This window comes from Sceloporus undulatus, chromosome 4 (genome assembly GCF_019175285.1).
Source record: "Sceloporus undulatus isolate JIND9_A2432 ecotype Alabama chromosome 4, SceUnd_v1.1, whole genome shotgun sequence".
Lineage (NCBI taxonomy): Eukaryota > Metazoa > Chordata > Lepidosauria > Squamata > Phrynosomatidae > Sceloporus > Sceloporus undulatus.
Genome location: NC_056525.1, coordinates 33,023,957 through 33,048,214, shown reverse-complemented (window position 1 = coordinate 33,048,214; position 24,258 = coordinate 33,023,957). Strand labels below are relative to the sequence as shown.

General features: G+C 40.4%; 1 protein-coding gene across 1 annotated transcript in view; it reads right to left on the bottom strand.

Moving 5' to 3' along the window:
* Positions 1-1,361: 1,361 nt before the first annotated feature.
* EMILIN3 (elastin microfibril interfacer 3) overlaps positions 1,362-24,258 on the bottom strand; it is a 33,849-nt gene continuing 10,952 nt past the window's right edge. The window contains exons 2-4 of the mRNA XM_042461448.1: positions 21,030-21,152; positions 9,748-9,998; positions 1,362-6,205 (exon numbers count right to left, since the gene is read on the bottom strand). Coding sequence (XP_042317382.1) covers positions 4,311-6,205; positions 9,748-9,998; positions 21,030-21,152 — 2,269 coding nt within the window. The 3' untranslated portion in view covers positions 1,362-4,310. The remainder of the gene's footprint in view (positions 6,206-9,747; positions 9,999-21,029; positions 21,153-24,258) is intronic.

Here is a 24,258-nt window from a genome sequence, read left to right as displayed (position 1 = left end):
TAAAAGCCTCATCCAGAATGATTACATATTAAAAGCCTTCTTGAACAAAAAAATCTTTGCCTGCTGGGGAAAGGAAAGCAAGGAGGGGGCCAGACTACCTTCTCACAGAAATGAGTTCCAAAGAGTGGGAGCATCCATTGAGAAGGCTCTCTCTCGTGTCCTCACCAAGCAAGCTTGTGATGGTGGCAAGACCAACAGAAAGCCTTCCCCTGATGATATTAGAATTAATGCAGGTCTATATGGGAGATACAGTCTTTGAGATAGTCTGGATCAAAGCTGTATACGTATATCTCCACTTTTCAGTTTGGCAACCCTACATTGTGTAAGTCTCCTTCACCATACTTATAGGAGGTTATGGAAGAAGCTGAGACTGCTTCCTCTGGCTGCTCTTTTAGATGATGAGCAACCATAGTTGAGGGACTGCCAGACACAGCATGGTCTCCCCAACTTTGAGGGCCTAACAAGGTTTGCCCCAGCTGCTCTTGACCCTACAGAGGAGAACAAACAGCCTTCACCTCCAGAATAAGGCTGGATCTGCATGTGTTAGCCTTCCAGCTGTTGTTGCTCGTGAGAGTGAGAGTCTTGGGAAAGGAGGCACTGGATTCCTCATTCTGCAAGGTCCAACGAAGTATCTACATGGGTATGGGTATGAGCTCCAGTTCTGCTCATGTATGTTACCAACAGTATGCCAGCCCCTGAATCCCCCCTAGTGAGCATGGGAGTTGTAGTTGAAAAAGCAACCGTTTCCAAGGCTATGTGGATTGCTTCTATGTAAGAAAGATATTTTGTCTGTTCTATGTGAAAATGGACTCTTAAGACCTATGAAGGCCTAGTGATCAAGCCAGAGTAGAAATTTGAAGGTAGCTAGGTGTGGGTGGATCTGCTTTGCTTTCTTCCACATTTGGATTTTAAAAAAATAAATAAAAAAAATCTCACATTCTTTTCTATTCTGCTTATGAAGAAATGTACAAATTTTGATACTTGCTAACCAACAAAAAAACTGAATAAAATTCTCAGCCATCTGTGCACCAATGGCAGCTGCTAGTTCTCATGTTATTGGGCCAGTGGTTCTGCTCTGGGTTTTGGTTTGAATGTCACAGAATCCATCCAAAGTGCTGAACCCTATCCCCCAAATAGGTTCAACACTTTGGGTAGCGTTTTTGAAGTTTTGACTAAAACCTAGAGTGGAATCAGTGTCCCACTAACCTGGGGCCCTTCCACGCTACACAATAACAGTGCTGTATTCCACTTTCACTGCCATGGCAACATCCTATGCAATTCTGGGATTTGTAGTTTAGGGAGGGGCATTTTTAATTCTCAACCAGAGAATTCTAGTGTCTCACCAAACTACAAATCCCAGGATTCCACAGGTGATAGGCATGGCAGTTAAATTGCAAGATAGCTCTACAATTGTGTAGTGTAAATGAACCCCTAGAAGCCAGCCATGGTGACTTTGTACTGGTCAAATTCAAAAGGTACAGCTATTACTGCATCCAATTCCTGTTAAAGCTTGACAGTCTCTTGGGAAAAGAGAAGTGGGAACCTTAATTCAGACGCATGAACATGGATGAACACACATGGATTGCAACTTAGAATTTTAAGAGTTGAGCACTCAAAGCCATCTGCCCAGACTGAATAATCTGCCAGTTTCATTTTCTTTCATGTTCAATACTCCTCCCCCCCCCCCCTTTTAAATAATTTTGAGTTCTTGCCATCACATTTATAGTAGGGGGAAAAAGTGAATTTTGCAAAGCTCTTACCAAAAGAAAAAAGGAAATAATGGAGTTTTCGCATTCTCGTGTTGGTAGCTTCTACTAAATCCTGCTAAGGCTGTTCTATACCTCTTGGCTGCCAAATGGTGGCCAATTCATTTTGTTCAAAGAAATGGCTGTTAGTTAGCCATATAGGTCCTGTAGTTCACTATACAACTGGAGCATTTCTCCACACCTTGTGATAACAGCTTTCATACCCAAGAATTTAATATTGCTTTCACATGGTGAGTGTAATGTATTAGGAGAAACAGAGAAAAAATAGGAAGCAAGGAAGACACCAGTCATGGGACAAAAGAAGAAAGGAAACCTTTTCGTGCACATGAGAACATTTCAGTTGAACCCAATGTGTTTTGAGCTGAGTTTTTTCTTTCTTCGGGGCAATGGCAACTAGTGGCTTCCATGTCAGCAGAGTTGTGAATCCTCTCAGCCTAGTTCAGACTTTAAGAAAGTATCCATAGTGCTGCAATCTACTTCAAAATCAGATCAGAACCCTGGACAGCTCCTATAAACATTACAGAATGACTTTACTGGCCCACTCCCATGGGAACTGCTGGCTGCCATTGGCCTGGGGCACTCTTGAACAACCAGTGTTAGTCCTAGAGCACTTTCACACTACACAAATATGTTACTATGATTCCACTTTAGAAAATATGTCTCTATCCTATGGAATCCTGGGATTTGCTATTTAGAGAGAGGTATTTAGAATTTTTAGTCAGAGACCTCTTGTGCCTCAATAAACCCTAGGATTCACGGAATCATGGAGGGGACCTCTCCTCCACACGGGAACACACAACTACTACATTCCTCAAAGATGCCTATCCAACCTCTTTAAAAACCTTCAAACAATGTGAGTCCACCACCTTCCAAGGCAGTCTATTCCTAGGATACAGCTAGAACAGGTAAAATAATTGCTTAAGTGAAGGGGGCCTACTCTATTCACACAATAATTTGCACGCAGAGACAAATCTGGCAATTCTGATTTCTCTCAGTTTTACATATTCCAACTTCCAGTTTCACATTTTTCCAGTCACCAGTTAATTCAGTCTCATTTCTGCATAGGTTTGTACCTAATTTCTTAATCATTTTGTGTACATTTTCATACATACTGTACCTATAAGGACTTTTTGCAAGTATTTTCCCCTTATATATTGCTTCCTCTCCCCACAGCCTTGACACAATGCATTTAACAATATTACTAGTAATATGTTATTAATAGTAATAAAGGGGAGCAATAATAACACTATTTTTACTGAAGTAATATAATAATTTGTGATGTTCCTTTTAAAAGTATAATTTTTAATTTTCAAATTATAGATTTGGGATTATGGGGAGCTATTTTTCTGGTTTCTTTTTAAAAGAACATTTAGCCCTAGTAATACATTACTGAACTGCTACTCATAAAGTAAAGAGTATTGTGTTACTGTTAACAAAAGTAACAACTAGCACCCATAACACAACAAGCTCTAGGATATTGCTTGTTAGCTGTCTTGTGAATCATTCCAGTGCAGGGAAGGGTATATATCAAACTAAATACATTCCAAATAAATAGAACTGTCATTAGATGTTCAAGAGTGACCCTAAGAGCAATCCCATTTTGAAACATTTTGGGTTCAGTTGGAAAAAAAGACCTGGTAATCTCCTTCCATCCTCTTTTGTATAAGGACAGGAAGCAATAATGGAGTAGTGCTACAGCTAGCATGGAATTAGAAGTGCGTGCCTCCTCTTCCTCTGGTCCCTGGGGTTGCAGTAATCCATCTAAGATGCCAATGGATCCAAAACTACTCTCCTCACTTCATTCATGCAAACAACAGATGGCACACAGTGTTTGAGATTGCCAGGGGGTTGAAATTCAGCCTGAACTTTGCAACAAGAATTGCAGTCAGAAATATTATTGTGTGCTGTGCCATGTTCTCTTATTGAATGCAGACATACAATACCTGTTGAATCCTGCATAAATGTCCCATATCTTTGTACCAGTCAGTGCTGCCATGAAGAATTCCCCTCCCACTTTCGTACACTTGTACAAAAAGGAAGAGAAAATATGTCTTAGTTGAAAAATCAGAGTCTCCTCCTAGGTAACAGTATTGCTTTAAATGGTCCCTGGATCAGACCTTTACTTCCAGTACTTGGATATATTTGGCAGGAATTGGGTTTTTTTCTTCTGTCTTAGCTCTTAAATAGCAGATATTTAATTATTCCCAAAGCAAAGAATCCATTAGACACGTCTGTCTCCAATTTCTTCCTGAACTGTGCCATATATTGGAAATGTAACCCAAACATGACCCCATCTCTGGGAAGGCACTTTGCTACATAAGTACAGCTGCTAAATGTCCACAGAGATTACAGTAATGGCAAATGTACAGCTTAAGCTGTAGTAAAAAATGTCATTCATAGGAAAGAAATGAAAGAAGGGATTATAGCAGCTTTTAACGTTTAGTAGCCTCCCCATGCCCCTCCAAAAGAAAACTCAAACAAAATCCTGGTATCATCAGTTGGTGTCTGCATGGTATAAGTTATTTGCACTTTGGGTTTGTTATACTAGTGCTGGTTGCCTTGCAACTTGCTTTCTAAGAGGCTGACATCTTCAGCTAATTCTGTGACTTTAGCCTGGCAATCCAACAAGTTGTCCTTGAGTACAGTTAATTCCTGAGAGTGGGCAGATAAGGTTTCATTCATATGGTCCATGTAGCTCCACATACTTCCTGCATTATTCTCCAGCTCACTTTTGATGTGGTCCAGGCTTCCAGTCATAGTGCCTAGTCTGCCACACATGTCCTCCACCTGAGCCACTCGGTCATCAAACTGAAGCACTTCCTTCTGAAGGTTGAGAGCCGCACTTCTGCAGTTGCTCAAGTCACTGGTGATTCTGGACTTGAGCCTTTCAAGGTCTCCTTTTAGGTTGAGGACTCGCTTGTTACTGAACAAAAGCTGGGAGCCTTGGTCACTGATCTTGTCTTGGATGGAGTGTACCTCGTCTTCTATCTTGCGCTCACGCTCATCCAGAGATGAATTAACATGCAGCACTGTGTCAGAGTACTGGGAAACGGAATCCTTCAGCCCAGTTAGAGACTTACTCATGGTGTTCAGGTTGATTTTAAGCAAGGTGATCTCACCTTGCAAGGACGCTGTTGCTTCTTCCTCAATTCGCCTCTGAATCTCCAAGATAGTAGCATTGAGTTTCCGTAGTAGGTCAGAATTACTATCCATCCTGAGCTGTAAATCCTGGTTCTTGCTTTGGCAGTCTTCAATCTCTGTACGAAAGATCTCTACATCTTTGGAAGTGGATGTGCATCCCAGCAAGCATGTGCTCTCCAAGGTGGTCAGCCTGCTCTGTATTACTTCCATTTTCTCATCTGTTGCCTTTTTTATGGTAGCCAGCTCACCTTCTAAGAGGGGCAACACAGCTCCATCTATTCCCACTGTGGAACTGATGTTATTCACATCTCCTATTATGTTCATGAATCTCTCTTCCAAGATTCTCATTTTGTCCTCAAACAAGATCCTTGTGCCATCCAGCTCTGACCCCAGGAGACCTCTCATGCTATCCTCTACCATGGAACAACAACTTCCTGTTTCCCTTTCAGTGATATTCAGCCTGGCTTCAAAATCTTCAAAGCGTCCTTCAAAGAGGCTCCCCAAGGTTACAGTGGACAAGTCATTGTCCATCCTGGAGTGTAAGTTCTTCTGAGACTCAGAGATGCTGTGTAGGCCCTTCTCTAAAATATCCATCCGTTTGGTGAGGTAATTCAAATTGCTACAGCAGCTTTCTACAACTGTTAGCCCTTGGATCTGAGTTTCCAGCTGAGAGATCTCCTTTTTTATCTCGAGTTCTTTGCCATCTAATGTCTGCTGAAGACGGAGATTGGCTGCTTTTTCTTCCTCACACTGCAATTGCACTTCCTTGATTCGGAAATCACACGTGCTCTGGATGTTCAGTAGCTTCTTCTCAAAGCCATCCAGGAGCTCCACGCGCAGGTTGTTAAGCCTGCTGTCCACATATTCTTCTAGCAGATCAATGGAAGTAAGCGGTGAAGGTCGGGCTGACTCCAGCAGGTGTTTGATTTGCCCATCGTGATCCAGGACCATGCCATGCACCTCTTCTAGCAGGTCAGTCTTGATTTTCAATACATCACTCACCTCAGTCACTTTGCTTAAGATCTCACCCACAGGTGGATAGGGAGAGAGATCAGCTTTGTCTGCTGCATCCACAATCCCATCAGGAATAACTCCAAATCCCATGGTTGAATCAGGTACACTAGGGCTGTTCATCAGGGATCCAATCATCTTACTGGTGTCCTCCTGGATGGCAAGCCGCAAATGGTCCCCCAGGCCACTCACCATGTTATGCAAGCTGTCATAGGATTGTGAGAGACGCCTGACTTCCTCCTCTAGTCGGTCCAGTCTGTCACCAAACAAACTAGGTATTTTTCGACCTATGAACAGGGGGAAATAAACAAAAATCATAATCCATGTCACTGATTCCCTCTTGAGACAGAAGTTTCTTGAATATTTCACTTTATCATGAGTGAAGGTGATCTGTAAAATGTTTTTGCAGCCATTTAAACATCCTAGCCCCAAAATGTTACTATGGTTATTACAGAACAGACAAAGGGAACACACCTGAAATTATAGGATATATATATTACTTAATAGGTATATAAGAATCCACAATCACAGCGCTGTGTAAATCTACAGCACTATATAAATAAAGCATCATCATCATCATCATCATCATTGATGCTATCAGCTATAACTGACGTGCAGATGAAACAATCCTTATTGAAGTTAGTTGCTCAACTTGGGCTTTGTTGTGCCTTTGATGAACTTTCTTGTTCATAACTGATAAACACTAGCCAGATACACATAAACAAAAGATATAAGAGCATCTATAAAAAGCCATAAAAACCCAGCTTATGGTCATGGTAACCATCTAAAAGTAGAGTCACATGACTTGCTTGTCCTATTTGTTTATTCATTTATGTCTTAATTTATTCAATTTGTATCCCACATTTCTCCCACAAATGGTAAACAGGGTGGTTCATGGCAAGTATAATGATGAAAATAGAACTAAAATATAACACAGTCCAAATATTAAAACACACTTATATTAAAATGTAGTTTAGAAATGTATCAATAAAGAAAACAGAAAAACTGTCCAGAAAAATGCTCCTACATCAGCAAATGGCCAATTACAAAAACCTACTTGAATAAAAGGTTCATAGCCTATTGATAGAATGCCAACATGAAGTCTAGCCTGCTCCATTCCAGAGTCTCTCTGTGGCCACTGAGGAAGTCTTCTCTCACATCTTCACTAAATGTATGACGGAAGGAGGCATAATCAAGAGAAAGACCTGCCATCTCACATCCTAGGCAGACTGGTATGCATGCATAGGTTCATAGGCACACAGAAAGCCATGCAGGCATAATAGTGTGCACAGACTTAAAGTAAGCTTTTGTAATTGGATCTTAAGTGAACAGTCAGTCCTCCATATCCACAGATTTTTTTATCTACAGATTCAAGCATCCATGGCTTGAACACACACACACACACACACACACATTCCAAAAAGAAAACCTTGATTTTGCCATTTTAGATAAGGTACACCATTTTACTATCCACTGTATTTAATGAAACTTGAACATCTACAGATTTGTGTTTCCCAGGGGGTCTTGGAATCAAATGCCAGCAGATACCAAGGGCCCACTGTATAATTAAAGTCTTTCAGTGACTGAGGGGCATACAAAAAATTGGCAAGGGACTGTAATACGTGACATGCTGGTGAACCCTGCCCTATGGAGTATCAGAAGTATCCCTTTGTTAAGGAATAGATTCTTTATTTGAAGAAATAGCAGGGCAGGTCTTTCCCCATTTCATTCACTCCATCTAGGGCTGTAGAAGACCTCCCTACATTTCGGTCTGGGCTCTGAATCAGTTTTTGTCTTGATTCCATGTTGATAAATCTGGACCTCTTCCAACCTAGTTCAGACAAGTCCAAATTTTAATTTTGTTCATTGACTTACATTAGGAAGCCCAAATGATTATAAGGCATTTGCATTTTCACACATGCACATGAAATCTGGAGTGGCTATAGAGAGCGGCATTACCCTGCCAAAGTGCAAGGAAATTTTTGGTGAAACCATCTTAAACATGTGCCTTTAAAACAGCCATAATGTTTATGTACTTTTTTCATAAACGTTCATGAAATTTGAAAATAGTCCCTTCAGGGAGGGGATTAGCCCTAACAAATTGCACATAGGCAGTTCCAGGGTTTTTGTATTAACCACCATTAAAGTTTCCTTTGATATGTTTAAAATTTGCTAATGTGTAATTCTCTTCTGTACAATGGTAATGTCTGATGTAAGTGATGCTGCTTGTGTACTAAGAATGTCTCTCTCTCCCTATAACTGAGATTTCTCTAGATGAGAAAAGAGTGTCTGAAAGTCCCAGGTTTTGTTCCTGTGCAACCAGTTTTATTTTGGAGATCCACATGAGACTTTCTTCATCTCAAAGTTTTTCTTGGCATTAACAAGGACTTTGCATTCCTACTTCTCAGGCAAGTTTAAATTAAACCAGCATTTCCCAAAATTAAAGCAGAGACAGACACAAATTTTAAGTTGGAATATACACACTGAACACCACAGATAGAAACCAGGCTGAAAACTAACCTTTAAAAACAAGCCCAAAATTCGAGTGGGAGAGGTTCTACCAAAAATATTCTTTCTTCTAAAAGAAAACTAGCAGAACAGTAAAAGAAAGTCTTTATCCATCCTCCTTCCCTCCCTGTATCAGAATTGGAGAGTGTTGCTGAAACTTTCACCCCAAATTGGAAGCTAGTGCTGTTGATGAGCAAAGTCCAGCTCCCCTCCACCTCTTACACATCTTGACATTTTCCTTGTTGTGAAGTTATTTTGCAGCATTTTGGAGACACACCATCTAGTTTTCCTTTACTGTCTGGTACACCAAATTGATCTAAAGCTGGACTGGTTCAGGTTTGATTTGGGGTGATCTAATTTAATTCAACCCCAGTCTTCTTTTTCAGGAATCATCTTCACTGGTAATAAGTATTAACTTGCTAATACAGGCTGAGCCTCCCTTATGCAGAATTCCAAAATCTGAAATACTCCAAAAAAGCAAAACTTTTTTCATGGGTAGCTGAGACAATGAAACCTTTGCTTTTTGATAGTTCAATGCACACACACAAAAATGTCATGCATTGGTTGTTGTTGTTGTTGTTGTTGTTGTTGTTTGCCTTCAAGTCATTTCTGACTTATGGTAATCCTAAAGTGAACCTCTCATGTAAAATTTGTTCAGAGGAGATTTGCCACTGCCTTCCCCTGAGGCTAAGAGAGTGTGACTTGCTCAAGGTCACCCAGTGCATTCATGGCCAATCTGGGAAACATACCCTCCCTCCAGAGTCATACTCCAAAACTCAAACCACTACATCACAGTGTTTCACGCATAAAATTATTAGAAATATTAAAATAAACTGAATAATTATTTAAGTAAATAGAACAACATTGAGAAACGAATGTTAAGGCAGAACAAAATGGTACTGTAATCACTGACAAAACTGGAGGGGAAGTCAATATAAGCAACAATGTAAATGTATAAAAGAATAATTGTTTTATGTTATGTTGATATGCGTTATGTCAAATAGATATGTTAACAAAATATTGTACAAAATTACCTTCTGGCTATGTTTATAAGGTGTATGTGAAACATGAATGAGTTTTGGGCTTAGACTTGGATCTCCAAGACATCTCATTATGTACTTATATGAAAACACATGTCTTCAAAAAATTTTAAAAATCCAAAATCCAAAACACTTCTGATCCCAAGCATTTCAAATAAAGGAGAGTCAACCTGTACTGAAAAAGGCAATCCACTGTAGTTGGATGATGATGTCATTGGAAAAGTCATCGGATCTTTGAAATGAACTTTAATATTATTATAAATAAAGGTTTTGCCACTCACCATAGTGGTTCTTCTTTGGTCCTGGAAATGGGTCTGCATGGATACTGGGATGATGAGGAGGGACTCGAGCAGCTGGGAACATCTTCTGAGTGGGAGGTAATTTGGGACTGGGATGCTGTGGCAGTAGCCCTGGCTGATCAGTGGGACTGTCATGACATCCTTCTCCCATGAGTCCTGGACAGCACCTCCATGCTATCTCAGTCACAGTCTTGTAGCCAATCTTATACCTGGGTCTGAAGAATGTACGATACCTGGTTGCAAACAGGGAAAGAAGGTACAGCAAGATTAGGATGTTCAGGTCTTAGGCTCTAATGCCAAGATCCTTGGATGGTTGCCAAATAATAATAATAATAATAATAATAATAATAATAATAATAATAATAATAGTTTCTAACCTGCATCTCCCTAAGGCTCAAGGCAAGGTACAGCAGAGATTAAAACACACAAAATCATTTTAACACATTAAGTTAAAACACATAAACACAGGACACATTAAAATTATCCAACATAAAATTAAAATATACCAATTTAAATTTAAAATCCATAGTTATGTTATGCAAGAGGACTAGGGACCTCTGCCTCAATAGGAAGTTGTTCACTGTGCTTTCAATGCATTTTTTCCTTTTATCTCTGTGGAGCCTGAAGGCAGAAAATGCTAGTCATCCTGAAATTGCCATTTGCATGTCTCAAAGTGGGTCTGTTGCATCTGTGTATCAGAGGTGCATTTCACTACACTAAATGAGGAGATGGAGCATAACTTTATGCTGATGCAGCAGCTGCCTAACATTGAGAGTCAGCATAGTGCAGTGGCCCAAGCATTGAACTACACCTCTGGAGACCAGAGTTTGACTCAAAGGCTGGAAGACTACAGATTTCAGAATGTCCACATCCAGCATGACTATATATGAAGGACTGCAAGGGGAAAGGGAAGCAAATGCACCCCTAAACAATTGCCTTTCCTCCTCAGTGATTTTAGTTATCCATTGTGGTCATCATTTTTGTTGGCACTTTCTTCTCTGATTTAATTACTAGCAACTCATTATTTGTAGCTGGTTTCATCTATGCTTTGCTTCAAGACAGTGTAAAATCCTGTGACACTTTTGACCAAAGGTGAACGTTGGATGAGATTAGAGATATCATGAATAGCAATTCTTCAAACCATCTACAGCAACAGTGGGAATCATGTCATCCTCCAGATGTTGCTAGAGCACAAGCCCCAGAATTCCTCATCATTAACTGTTCTGGCTAAGGTTTCTGGGAGTTGCAGTCCAACAACATCTGGAGAGATGCATGATTCCTACCTTTGATCTGTATCTTTTTGTGGAAATGGAGTCTCTCTTGCCTAAACCAACTTCTTCTATTAACATTTAAGTTAAGTCATTGTTTTCAGCACTAGAGGGCAGCAACTGTCCGTGATAGCATGCTTTGTCTGAACTATCACTCCTGTGGCCAGACAATACGGGAAGGATCATGTTTTTGCACCCTAAAGAAATACAACTGGGGTAGTTCAGCAAATGTGTTACATATACCAGAGACTGGAGAATGCAATTTAAAGGGAAACTACAATCTCCAACTGAAAGAAAACAGTGTTTGTATCTGAAATGAAATTCCACAAACACTAGTTGCATAATAAATTGCTCATTCTTTAAGGTCCCACAGAGTCTTTTTTGCTGCAACAGACTAATATATCCACTCTTTTGAAACCCAGTGATGGCTCATGGGCCAAGTGGAAAGGACACCTCACCTCCCAAATGACCAGTGGCATTGATGTTCCAGATTTATTTTGGCCTTTCAGATGCACTGCAAATGCTATAGATAGAATATCTCATCTTGTAGATTTCTGTGTGATAACTCCAGTTGTTTAGCAATAGCAAATAGGGCTGAATGTTGTGTTTTAAAAAAATATCTGCTATGTCTATCCTTATGATATTTTGTTTTAAGGTCCTTCATCTGAATATATATATATATATATAAATATCAATGGGTTTCATTTGACTTTGTGCAACTCTGTCAGCTATTTTGTATTACAATCTTTGATTTACAGGACTTTGGGCAGTCTTGGAATATATGGCTCATAGGGTGTAGTACTGGACTCCACCACAGTGATGGGTAGTGGGTTTCATGTCAGTGGGATAACTGATGAGGTTTAGGTCCAAATTTTAAAGGAGCTATCTAAGGTGCCGAACTGTCTACAAAATAGATTCAGCACCCTGGATAAATCCTTTAAAATTTGGATTAAGACCCAGAGCCTATTCACTACCCCACTGACATGGAAGCCACTAGCTTCCATTTCACCACTTCCTTCCAATTTTACATTAGACTTTGATTAGTGGGCCTCAGAGTTCTAGTAAATGATAAAAACATATCATAAAGCCTGTCTACCCACCTCTTAGTGTGATATCACATTTTAAACACTGTTCTAATGATCTGGAAGCCCTGAACACTGCATCACCAGCACCACCACTATCAGCAAATGAAAACAAGTGATTGCCATGCCAAGTAATTGCCATGCCAAGCTCTTTTTAAAAAGAAATCCAGAGGTGTTGCATAATTGTGAAATGAAGTTCAGCATGAACACATTCACAAGTGACAAGTCAGAGCTCAGGTAAATTCCTTTGGGGGAATCAATGCTAGGGGACTCTGGGAGCTGTTGTTCAGAAAGGAATTTTCCCAAGCTATGTGATCTATGGCTTTGAGGCAGTACTCACCATTGGAATCCCACAGACAAGCATATTAGTATCACCTGATGTGACACTGAAGAACACCATGATTCCCTGAAATGGGAGCTTACACATGGAGCTGCCAGTCCTTGAATGGTATACCATCATGTGTTGCGCCATAATGCATATGTTTAAGATGGTGTTGAGTTTATTATTATTATCGTATACAGTTTCTAGCCTCAATGGTTCATGAAACTCACTGGTCAGTCTTGGTCCATTCACACTTTTTTAGCCTTTCCCACATTATAAGATAGTTGGGAGGCTAAAGTACAGAAGAGCCATGTATGCTGCTTTGAGCTGGTAAGAGGAAAGGTGAGATGCAAATATAAAAAATGAGAAATAAATATGCAGCTAAATAAATAAGCTCTTGGAGATGCATGTATCTTAACACTTATACATGGATTTATTTATGCCTGCCACACAAATATTGAATAATTCTCACAATAAAAGTGGTTGTTGAGCTCAGCTATGTAAAAGTATGGGTAAGGTCATGAGATAAAGCAATTATGTGGATGGCGGACAAGATGCCTGGAGCCAGATTTTCAGTGCAAAGTACCATACTACTTTGTCATCACACCAGCATATTTCATACTATTAAGTTCATTTTTAACATATCAACAAGGCTAATGGTAATCCTCTAGAAAATGTTGTGGATTATGCAGGACATAGTCTTGATTGGATTCTCAGCATTTCCTTCTTTTTTGGTAATTAAGTGTAGCTACATCATGACAGAATTAACTACTGAGATGCTTTACTGATCCCCAAAGGCAATATGGTTTGGCTTGACCTTCTTATGTCCCCATTGAAGTTTTTTTTTTTTAAAAAAAAAATATTAATGAGAATTGCCCTTTACAGCATCTTTTCTCAAGATGGTAGATTGCAACATCCATCATCCCCAATCAGCATAGCCATGTCTAGAGGGAACCTGCTGCCCTAAAACAAGATTTTGGACATATTCTTTAAAAATTAAAGTTCCCTGGACATCTGTTAGTCACATGTATACTTTTATATGTGCCTTGTTGTTGTTGTTGTTGTTGTTGTTGTTGTTGTTGTTGTTGTTGTGTGTTGTCAAATCATTTCCAACTTATGGCGACCCTAAGGTGAGCCTATCATGAAGTTTTCTTGGCAACTTTTGTTCAGAAGAGGTTTGCCATTGTGTTCCCCTGAAGCTGAGAGCATGTGAGTTGCCCAAGGTCACCCAAAGGGATTTGTGGCCAATCAGGGAATCAAACCATGGTCTCCAGAGTCATAGGCCAACACCTGAATCACTATGCCATGCTGGCTCTCAACAGATGTGCTTTATGCACATGTCTCTCTCTTTTTGAACAGGGCACAAGGGGCTATTCTCTATCCCTTTGTTCCCCATACAAAATTGCTTACCCAGTAAGTCCTGGGAGGGGCCACTGCTAGTGATGATGATTATTGGTGAGGAGGGGAGGAGGCAATTCAAATTATGAAGATACGAGTGGTCTGGGCTCTGAAGGGAAGGAAAAGAAGGGTTGTGTAGCATCTGTAAGTGCACCCTCACTCCTTCTCCACCCCAAGCTGACTGCTGCTTCATTGCCTGAATTACCCTCCTGACTGTAGTATGATGGTCTGCCTATGAAGTCATACTGGTAAGCTGCTTTGAGTCCCAATTTTGGGAGAAAAGCAGGCTACAAATTAATACGACAGCAACAAAAACAACCTGCCATTTCCAACTGCTGGTGCAGACAGAGGATAGAGAACATCATGGGCAAACCATTATGTTACATCTACCTGATGCAGGATCTCATCCCTGGAATCCCCCAGCCAGTGCTTATGCCACCTGGGCAATTCTAGGGATGGTATTCTCTAAAAATAACTTCCAAACTCTGGTTTCATGCATCAGACTCTGCCTGTTGAGAAAATTCATTCATGCTAAAAGTAACCTGCTGAGCAACCATCTTCAGCTTTATGCTGGATCTGTTTTGGGTTGGTTTTTTTGTTATTTTTCCAGCAAGTCACTGGATAATGCAACACATTCCGGTTCTGGCAGCCTCTCTTTTTGGACCTTTGCCTCAGTGCTCTGTGCTGTGCCCAAACCTGTCATAAACCTCTGTTTGTCTTTTTTCCCCTTGCATTGATATGAGTAGGAATGGAAGACACAGGCCTTTATAGATCATTCCTCCCTGAAGAAGCCTCCAAACTTCTGTGGAGGTTGTAAAATGAAAACAACTGCGATGCACACAAGCCTGCTTGAGAATAGTGCCAAGTCTGGAGAAAGCTTGCCCAGATGAGCCACCATCAGCAACAACACTGGTGCTGGAACCTTCTTCACCTTGGCTCTGTGCAGACATCTGGGCCTCTGCCCACCTCTCTCTCTTTCTCTTGGCTGAAGCTCAGGGTTGTAAAAAGAACAGGATTTATTTATTTATTTATTTATTTAGTAGGTCAAAGTGGGAGAGTCATTGGCATCAGGACACTTCTGCTGTGCCATGTTGCCCTGAAGTGTTGCTGCTTCCAGTTGAAAATGTCAGACTGCTTCTTTTTAAAGACGAGGGAGTGTTTTCGAAGTGCAAAAAACTCCACTCCACATGTCAGCAACAGGAAGTATTTATTGCAGCTGGATAAACAGTTACTAGTGGCCCCAGTGGCTGGAAAAAAGCTGCATCTATTTCTCAGTTTTCCAAGCCATGCAGAAAAGTTCATCTGGCAACATTGGCTTTGCTCGAAAAACATCCTTTTTTTTAATCCCTTGCACTTGTTATGAAAGGCTGGGGAGGCAAGACTGCTGTTTCTTTCTTCAATAACTAGATAGTTAACTGAGACAACAGTAGACAAGCTACTGCTCTCAGCTAAAGAGAAATAGGCTATTAGCATCGCCACAGGCAGCCAACCAAATTTTCTCAGGGCATGTCCACACCTAAGGTGGACATGTGTCCTACTTTATAGAGGTCTGCTCTCTCTCTGAAGGGCTATCTAAAGACACTTCTCTATATGAAGATGTCCTTTCTTTGAAGAACTTTCTAGTCCAGTGGTATTCAAACTTTTTATTCTTGTCCCCTTTTACATCTACATCAGATGCTGCAACCCCCCCCCCCCACAACTCAACACAGTATATGAATAAAAATATTTTATTTATTTAGTGTGCATGTTTTCATTTGCACATTCATGAATATTCATATTTTAACAGTTTATAAGGCAATTACATTGTTCAAATTACAATAGTTTTATTTAAGTTAGTCCAAAATTTAACTCAATGCATTTGTAAATTTTACACACATAAAAATTTGGGATGGAAAGGAGGAGAAGGGATTAGAGTAAGGGGAACAGGATACATACTGGTTTGGAAGCATTCCCTCTCACATGTCTTCACAATAGTGCAACCCAGGCCTTGTACTCTCTTCCATACTCCTCTCTAACCCCAATTCCTTGCCCTATGACTTACCCAGTGTGCCTTTCAGGGTTTTTAATTTTTTAAAAAATACCACAATTCTGGATGTATGCTAATATGATTTTTAAAATAAGTAAAAAGAAAATAAAAGAAAGCTTTTGAAAAAATGAAAAAGGCCTGCCTGCAAGAAAAAGAAAAAGGCCACAGAGAAGCTTGAATGGTTGAGCACCATCCCCCTTTTCTCCACTGCCTTGGCTCCCTTGGCTGTGAACCACAGCTATGGAGAAGCCTGAATGGGCAAGCACCACCCCCTTCTTCTCCACTCCATTGGTTCCTTTAGCCAAGAAAGCTACGGCCATGGAGAAACTCAAACTAGAAACCATATGAGCAGATGAGTAGGTGGAGGTGAGTGAGAGAGGCAGATCAGGGTAGGCCACCACCACCCAACAGCCCTCTCTGTGTCTGGAAAACTGACTGGCCAGGGGGAGGTGAGTGAGGTAGCAGGAGACAAGGCCAATTAGTCCTTTCCTCCCAGCAGAACTTTCTGGGCACCTGCGCTGGCTGACACTGACCTGAGTGATGCCATTGTGAGACAGTTATTGTCCAGTCAGAACTTTTAAGGCTCATTGACTTCAAATAAAGAAATAAGCATCTGCTTTAACACCCAGTGGAATCAGTAAGACTAAAACCTGCATTTGGTAGGGTTCTCAAGTCATTATGTCCCAAATAGTTCAAAACCATCTGGTTCATCTGAATTTTATATTTTGGCTCTGGTACCCAGAGCAGATGCATAACCTTTAAATGATATGAAATTAATAATACTTTCGCATTGTTGGAATGACAAATATAATAAGATCACTTGGGTTTCAGAATTGCATGTGAAACCGTCCAGCTAAGGAGGCTTACAGCTTCCAGAAAAACAAAACAGGAATGATACACAGGGACATGAAAAACAATGTTAACCAACAAGTAGACATGTTCAATTCCCATCCAAGCAAGAGACCTTCCAACAAATGAAAATTAATTTATATAATCTTTACTTGCATAGTGCAGAATTCTGAAGCTAAAATTCAAAATTCAAAATATCAAATAGCAAAGGTTTTTTCTCATCCTTCCTCCCAAAATGTAGCCTCAGCCCCAGTTTGTGCATATATTGTGTGCTATAATTTGCATTGCAGGCTGTTCCTCTCAATGACTGAGACGATCTGGCACAGGCAGCATGAGATTAGGGAGGCATGAGAAATTCATCGGCTTCACTTTCTAATGGGGGATTACCCTTTAGCACAATAGCCCTATAGATCCAAGTGCAATTTGTGGTCTGAAAAATGCATTTGGACAAATGTGCACATGTTTAAAATTCACACTGAAAAATGAATACCTTGGGGGAAAGGCATACAAATATGCTTTGATTGTTGGGAGAACAATTTTTTGCAAATGGTTAATTTCAAACATGTCCATAAAAGTATTTCCATCTTAAGAAAAGCACATGAAAATATACATGAAAATACATACAGGCAGAGGAATTAGCAGCAGAGCTCCAGCATGGTGTAGTTGTTTAAACCTAGGACTAGGACACTGGGAGACAGCCAGTGTGGCACAGTGGCCTGAGTGTTGGACTATGACTCTGGAGACCAGGATTCAGTTCCCAGCTTGGCCATGAAACCCACTGGGTGATCTTAGGTAAGTCATATGCTCTCAGCCTCAGGGGAAGGTAACGGCAAACCTCCTCTGAACACATCTTGCCAGGAAAAAACTTAGGTTGGTCATAAGTTGGAAATGACTTGAAGGTATACAATAACAAGAACAGGACACTGGGAGACCACAGTTCAAATCCCCAACCAACTAAGGTAACTCACTAGTTGACCATGGTGCACTATCCCAGGCACAGAGGAAGGCAATGGAAAACTTGCCCTGAATAAACCTAGCCAAGAAAATGCTATAAGAGGATCACCATATGTTTTCCCAAATGAAATGGTTTTTATATACCAATGCACAACCTCCCCATGAAGCTTTTCGTACAATCAGATGTTCTGGGTGACAACTCTCATCATCACCACTTCCTGTGCTGGCTAAGGATGAGTAAAATTACTGCTCAGCATGTCTGCTGGATGCCAGGTTGCAAAAGCCTGCTGTGTCATAACAAAACTTGAAGTATACATAGCTGAGCTAACCAGATATCCTTTTCTTTTTTCCTGTCTTATTTCTCTCTCCTTTCCCTGTCATCTTGTTTCTGCCTGTTTTTAGACTGTAAGTCCCTTGAATCTGAGACCTGTCCTGTTGTAAAATAACATGGACGTGGGTACAATTATATGAGTTTTTGTATCACCTATGAGAATTAACGTGGTGTAGTATTCTGAGTGTTGGACTAGGATTCTGGGAGCCCAAGGTTCAAAGCCTCACTTGGCTATGGAAACCCACTGGGTGACCTTGGGCAAGTCATCCTCTCTCAGCCTCACAGGAAGACAAAAACAAATTTTTCCAACAGAATTCTAAGATAGGTTCATGTTAGGATTGTCATAAATCAGAAATGACTTCAAGGGAACAAAAACAACCACCCTTGAAATATAAGATTGGACCCAGAACTTAGAAAATGTCTTTAAAAAAAAAAAAAGTAATGTCCAAAAGACTCTCTCGTGTCAGCTGGGTGATTCTGGAGGTCCACAACATTATTGCCCCCGCCCTCAACCCTGAGTAAAATGCAAGATTCTTTTCTGCATACAGAGAACATCTATTCAGTAAACTGTCTTCAAGTTGGTGCACTAAAAAAAGCAAGGCTAACTCTAGAGATGTCCTTCTGCCTGTCTTTCTTTCTTTCTTTCTTTATGCATGCCAGCAGAATCAAGGAACACACCACTGATGACACCACAGTAGAAACTTTTTTTGTGCTGCAAATAGCTACTCTGGCTCAGTTCATAACATGGGAAGGATTTATGCTATATTTGGGTCCACTTCCAAGAAATACATGATCATGCTGAGCTGCTTTGGGACTGTTGGCTAGCATGGGGCTTTGTTGGAAGGAGGCAGCAGCAACAGTCCTTCCAGTTTCTAAGTTGGCGATATATAAGAGCACTCCTGTCACTTAGAATTTTATATAGGGAAGCAAAGCTCCCTGGAAAGCTTCTGCCTAGATTGCCCTAAATTAAACATCACATACCATGGGCAACAAACGTTACCTGTCTATCTCTGTTTAATGGCTTCCATTACAAGGTTTCCAGTACCACCTTTTGTACCACCTTGTTTTATGAAGAGAATGAGAAATCTCAAAAACTTGCATTTTTTGTGTAACTTTGCAGTTGGCCTAATACAGATATTGCTGTAATGTGAATGTTAGAATTCTTTAAATGGCCAACATGCCAACTCTTTCTCTCTTTCTCTCTCTATTAATGTGGAATATTCAGCTGCTCAGCCACAGGATCCAAAAATGATGGAAGAGGATTTCCTATCACCTGAAACTGGGGGAGTTTATCAGACACGGGAAATTGGAAGTATAATCCAATGGCAATCTGAACGCAATCATGGGGTTTCACGTTATTGCATGATAGACTACCACACACAATTTCAGGCAATGACAAGCTATTTTCGGACAATGGGAACTCAGTTCGTATGCAATTCGAATTCATGTAAATTCGCTGAACTAGCGAATTCACGTGAATGCGTTCTGGCCCCACTTTCTTTTCATTCGAAATTAAGAGAAATTCCTCCCATGTGATAAACTCCTGGGACTTCACTCTCTGAATTTTCATTCCCTCTGATGACTGGGGTACTGGTAAATGTTGCCATGCAACCCTTCTTCACTAGGAATGAAAAGAGTGTTCAGAAAAGATATCTAGGAGAACCCTGAACTGAAGAGAATCCTTGCAGTTCTGTGAAAAAATTGCATTTTTTTTTTGGTGCAAAAAACCTGCATTCCTGTGGGGGGGGGGATGATGTTCAAATTTTGAGCAGAATAAATACTCAACTACAACATTGGCAGAAAACAGCATTTATCTGCACAGAAAATAATATTTATGCAAAGAAAATGCTCTTTTGTATGCAAAAATACCATGCACTAATTTTGTGCAGAACTTTGACTAGCAATAGAAAATGGTGCTGTTTTCAAAGACTATCTTGCAGTGGCAAGAAAATTACTAAAATTTCTCATTGCTTCCTTCAAGAATGAAATTAGTGAAGAACTATATCCTTTGTCATCCCAAAAGTCCTCAAAGCAAGCTCACTGCTCCCAAAAGGGGTGAAAAACTGACGTTGATGCATTGATCCATCTCTCTGCCTGCTTGCTGATCTATCAAATAATTTCTAGACATGTTCATATGCATCAGGAGCAGGGCTTTGGGAGCCCTTTCTGGTAAAAATTGACCAAAAAAAAAAAAAAAAAAAAAAAAAAGAGAGAATTGCTGCTCCTGGAAAACTATAGAAGAGGCGTGATGATAGTCCTCCTCTAAAGCAAGTTGTAGAGCATTGCTATAATATGTGAATTGCATTTCCAGTGTTTTTAAAAATAGAAATGAAAAGTCACTTCTACTTTTTTGGGTGTGTGGGTGGGGGGAAGTGAAATAATTGCATTGAATAGTATACTCCTGACATGGGCAAAATTGACTCCAGAGCCTTCTTCGGAGTCTAGTTATAAAATCTGTGACAGGTTTGTCCAACAAGGCCCACTGAATTAGCAAAGAAGACAATGACATGAAGAAAAGCAAAGCAGAAAACCCAGAGGGAAAAAATCACTATGAAAATTCCCAGGACAAAATTCCCAGGAGAAAGAAAAATTTCCAGGAGAAAGAGGTTATCAGCCTAATCGGATGCTGGCTACTACTTATCAGGATGATTGATGCACAAAAGTCACTTTAGATCAGGGTGACTGTCATGGGGTCACCACTGGAGAGCTCCCACAAGTCTTTTACGTCTGGGTCCTTTCCTATTTTCTTTTTTACTTCTTTACTGTTTGCCTTCTTTCCTGCTGCTCCTGGACCTAAAATAGGGAAATGTGACACACTCCCAGAGAGCATTTGGTAAATAAAAAAAAAATTGGGGAAAAAAAAAACAATTTGGGGGAACCTGGGCATGTCAAAAGCCCCTGAAGGATAACTGCTGCCCAATGATCTTCCTAACTCCTGCTCTCATGGGTCCTGTTTCTTTCAGCCAATACAAAGGATTCTAAAAGCCTTCTACAGTCCACACCATGCTACAGCTCCATCCCAGTATATACTTACAGGACTTTGCCAGGACACTTGGGTCCCCAGCTGCACTTGTGATATTCAGCTTTCACATAGCTCTCTACTCCGTCCTGAATGGTACACGTCACATTCCTTTGTACCACATATGCACAGTAGCTCCTGCATTGGGAACAAAACAAGATTTGGTCAGACATCTGGTAGCCAGATCTGGTGCCCCAACTCCTTCTGAAAATGCTAGGCCAGACTTTGGGTGGAATTCATGATCATAGTTACGAATGTGTAACTTAGAGTTATGCATTCGTAACTGACTCACATTCCTGATCTCTGTGTGATAGGTTTGTCTTAGGGTTGCCATAAGTAAGACAACAGGCTGTTCATTGGCTGTCTCACTAACATAAAGGCAGTCTTCAGCTCCAATTATAGCAGTACAGAAAAGGGTAACAGGGCTTCAGCTTGAGGTCATCTAAGCTCAGTGTTCATCAGACCAAATATATAAAACACCTAAAATCTAAGGATGTACAACACAGAAAAACTAACTGGAGGACCTGACAATTAAAAAAAAAACTATTCTGAAATTCATTGCAGTCCTAGTTAGAAAACCTGGAACAACTGTTGCAATCATTTGCCATGAAATGCCATATGTTTGCAATTGGATAATAATGCAACTCAGTTTTTTTAAAAAAGGAGGGAGGGGGAGCGGGAAACTGAAGAACAGAGCAAAGCATGCCAAACGTTTTGAACATCTTTTTTAACATTAAAGGGTGATGAAAACTTTAAGTAGATTTCTTAGAAGTACTGGGTGGAAAAACCTGACTTTATTTTTTTTTTAAACGCCCAACTATTGCCAGACTAGATGAAGCATTTACGTGGTCCATTGGGGCTGACCCAGTAGCTGCATCCACTGAGCAGAATATATTCCAGAATCAAAAGTGAAGTACTAGACCTGAAGCTGAAATATTGTTCTTTTTGTCGTTATTTTGCATTCTATAATGCTCAGTTTCAAATACTGAATCTAAAAATCTGAGTCTGAGATTATCAGTGAAGCCCAGCTATAGTCCATATAAAATTGGTTATTACAGAAACGTATGTGTTCAGGCGAAGGCATTTGTTGCTTTGTGCCTTCAAGCTGACTCTGACATATGGCAATCCAACCATAGGGTTTTCTGGGCGAGATATGTTTAGAGGGGGGTTGCCATTGCCTCCCTCTTAGGCTTAGAAAGTGCCACTGGTCACCCAGTGAGGTTTCATGGCTGAACTCTCTCTCCCAGAGTCTTAAGCTCCATCTGCACTGCAGAAATAATCCATTTTAACACTACTTCAACTGCCATGGCTCAGTGCTATGGAATTCTAGGAACTGTAATTTGTTGTGGCACCAAAGCTATCTTACAAAGAAGGCTAAATGTCTCACAAAACTACAAATCCCAGAATCCCAGAGCATTGAGCCATGGCAGTTAAAGGGGCATCAAAATGGATTATTTCTGCAGTGCATATGTAGACCTAGTCCCACACTCAACCATTACATTATACTGATGCTAAGACAAATTTAGGCAGTTGTTAATTAAGACATAATTGCAAAATAACAAATAAATAGGGGGATCTTTTAGCTAATAGTATAGCAGGAAAAGAAGGAAACTACTTGAAAATAAGAGGGCAACAAAAAAATTGCAAAAGAAATATTGCAATGACTATTCCCTTCATTGTGCAAATAAGATCGGGCAAAGTCTACCTTGTCTAATTCTGGTTTCTGTTGCACATCTACATGATGCAGGTTCACTAATATAGGGTGCACACATGGAACATGATAACATAGGCATTGGCCTTATGCCAGGATAGATCATCCAGCCCAGTCTTATCTGCATCAGTGACCAAGCTAGCTGGAGATGATGGAAAGTGGGATCCAGGTTAGGGATGGTGCATCTGCTTGGGTTTGGACCAGCAGCAGGTCTCCTTGAGTTTCAGACAGGGGGTTTTCACAGCACTATGCCATGGTGGAACCTGAGACTTCCTTTTGGAGCACTACATACCTGAGGCTTCCTTTTGGAGCCTAAATACCCTAAAGGAACTAGATCCCATCTGGTCTTGGAAGTTAAGCAAGGTCAGCCCCAGTTAGTACTAAGATGGGAGAGCTCCCACAAGTACCCAATGCTGTAGGCTCTGATGCAGAGGAAGGAACTGGCAAAACCAACTCTGAGTATTCCTTGTCTAAGAAAAGACATGAAATGCATGAGGTCACCATAGGTTGACAGGTTACTTGAGGAAACATGCATACACACACATACGTGACCACTCTGAATGGATTTACTTTAATTTTTATGCACTAATGGATAGGATGTGCCTTAGAAAACTCATAATGAGGTTTTATCTGGCATTCCATTGTAGAATACAGATATATAGAGAAGTGGGTTTGGGTTTGCTTGGATTTTATCAAAGAAAGAAAGAAAGAAAGAAGAAGAAGAAGAAGATGATGATCTCCTATTTTAAAAATACATGATGGATTCTACATTTATTTATGACCAGATTTTATAGTTTAATGACAGCTCTCTTTGTGATTTTGGACAAATCACACTCACTCAACCCCAGAGGAAGGCACAGACAGCCCCCCCTCTCAACAAATCTTGCCAAGAAAACTTCATGATAGGTTTGTCTTAGGGTTGTTATAAGTCAGAAATGAGTTGAAGGCACACAACAACAACAACAACAACAACAACAACAACATAGCACAATAAAACATCATTTTACAATAATATTAATGTATGAGCATAAGAACTGACTCTTAATCCTGGCAATGGGATGAGATGTTAACAGTGACTGCATCTTTACATGCAAGGACTGCAAGGAACATCTGGGGATGATGGGATTTCTACTTCATCCCACCTGGAGAGTGCCAAGTAGGGCAAGGTTGTGTGGTAGTATAAAAAACCTACACTACTATTTTCAGGCCTTTTAGCTGCTTGAAAATAATAGTGTAAAGAAAACTCAGCTGAGAGATTAGTATTCAAGCAGATGGTTGCTGGCAGAACTTGGAAAATAAATGTATGCATTTGTACATTTACTGTATTTTCTGGCATATAAGACTACTTTTTAACCCAGGAAAATCTTCTCAAAAGTCGGGGGTCATCTTATACGCCAGGTGTCATCTTATAGGGCAGGTGCTGAAACTTCTGAGCCAGACTGGAGAATCTGCGGTCGCTGCATATGGTGGAGGGGGCTCAAAAATGGCCGCAGCCGCATCCCTACCGTATGCGACAATCATATGAAAGCAGCT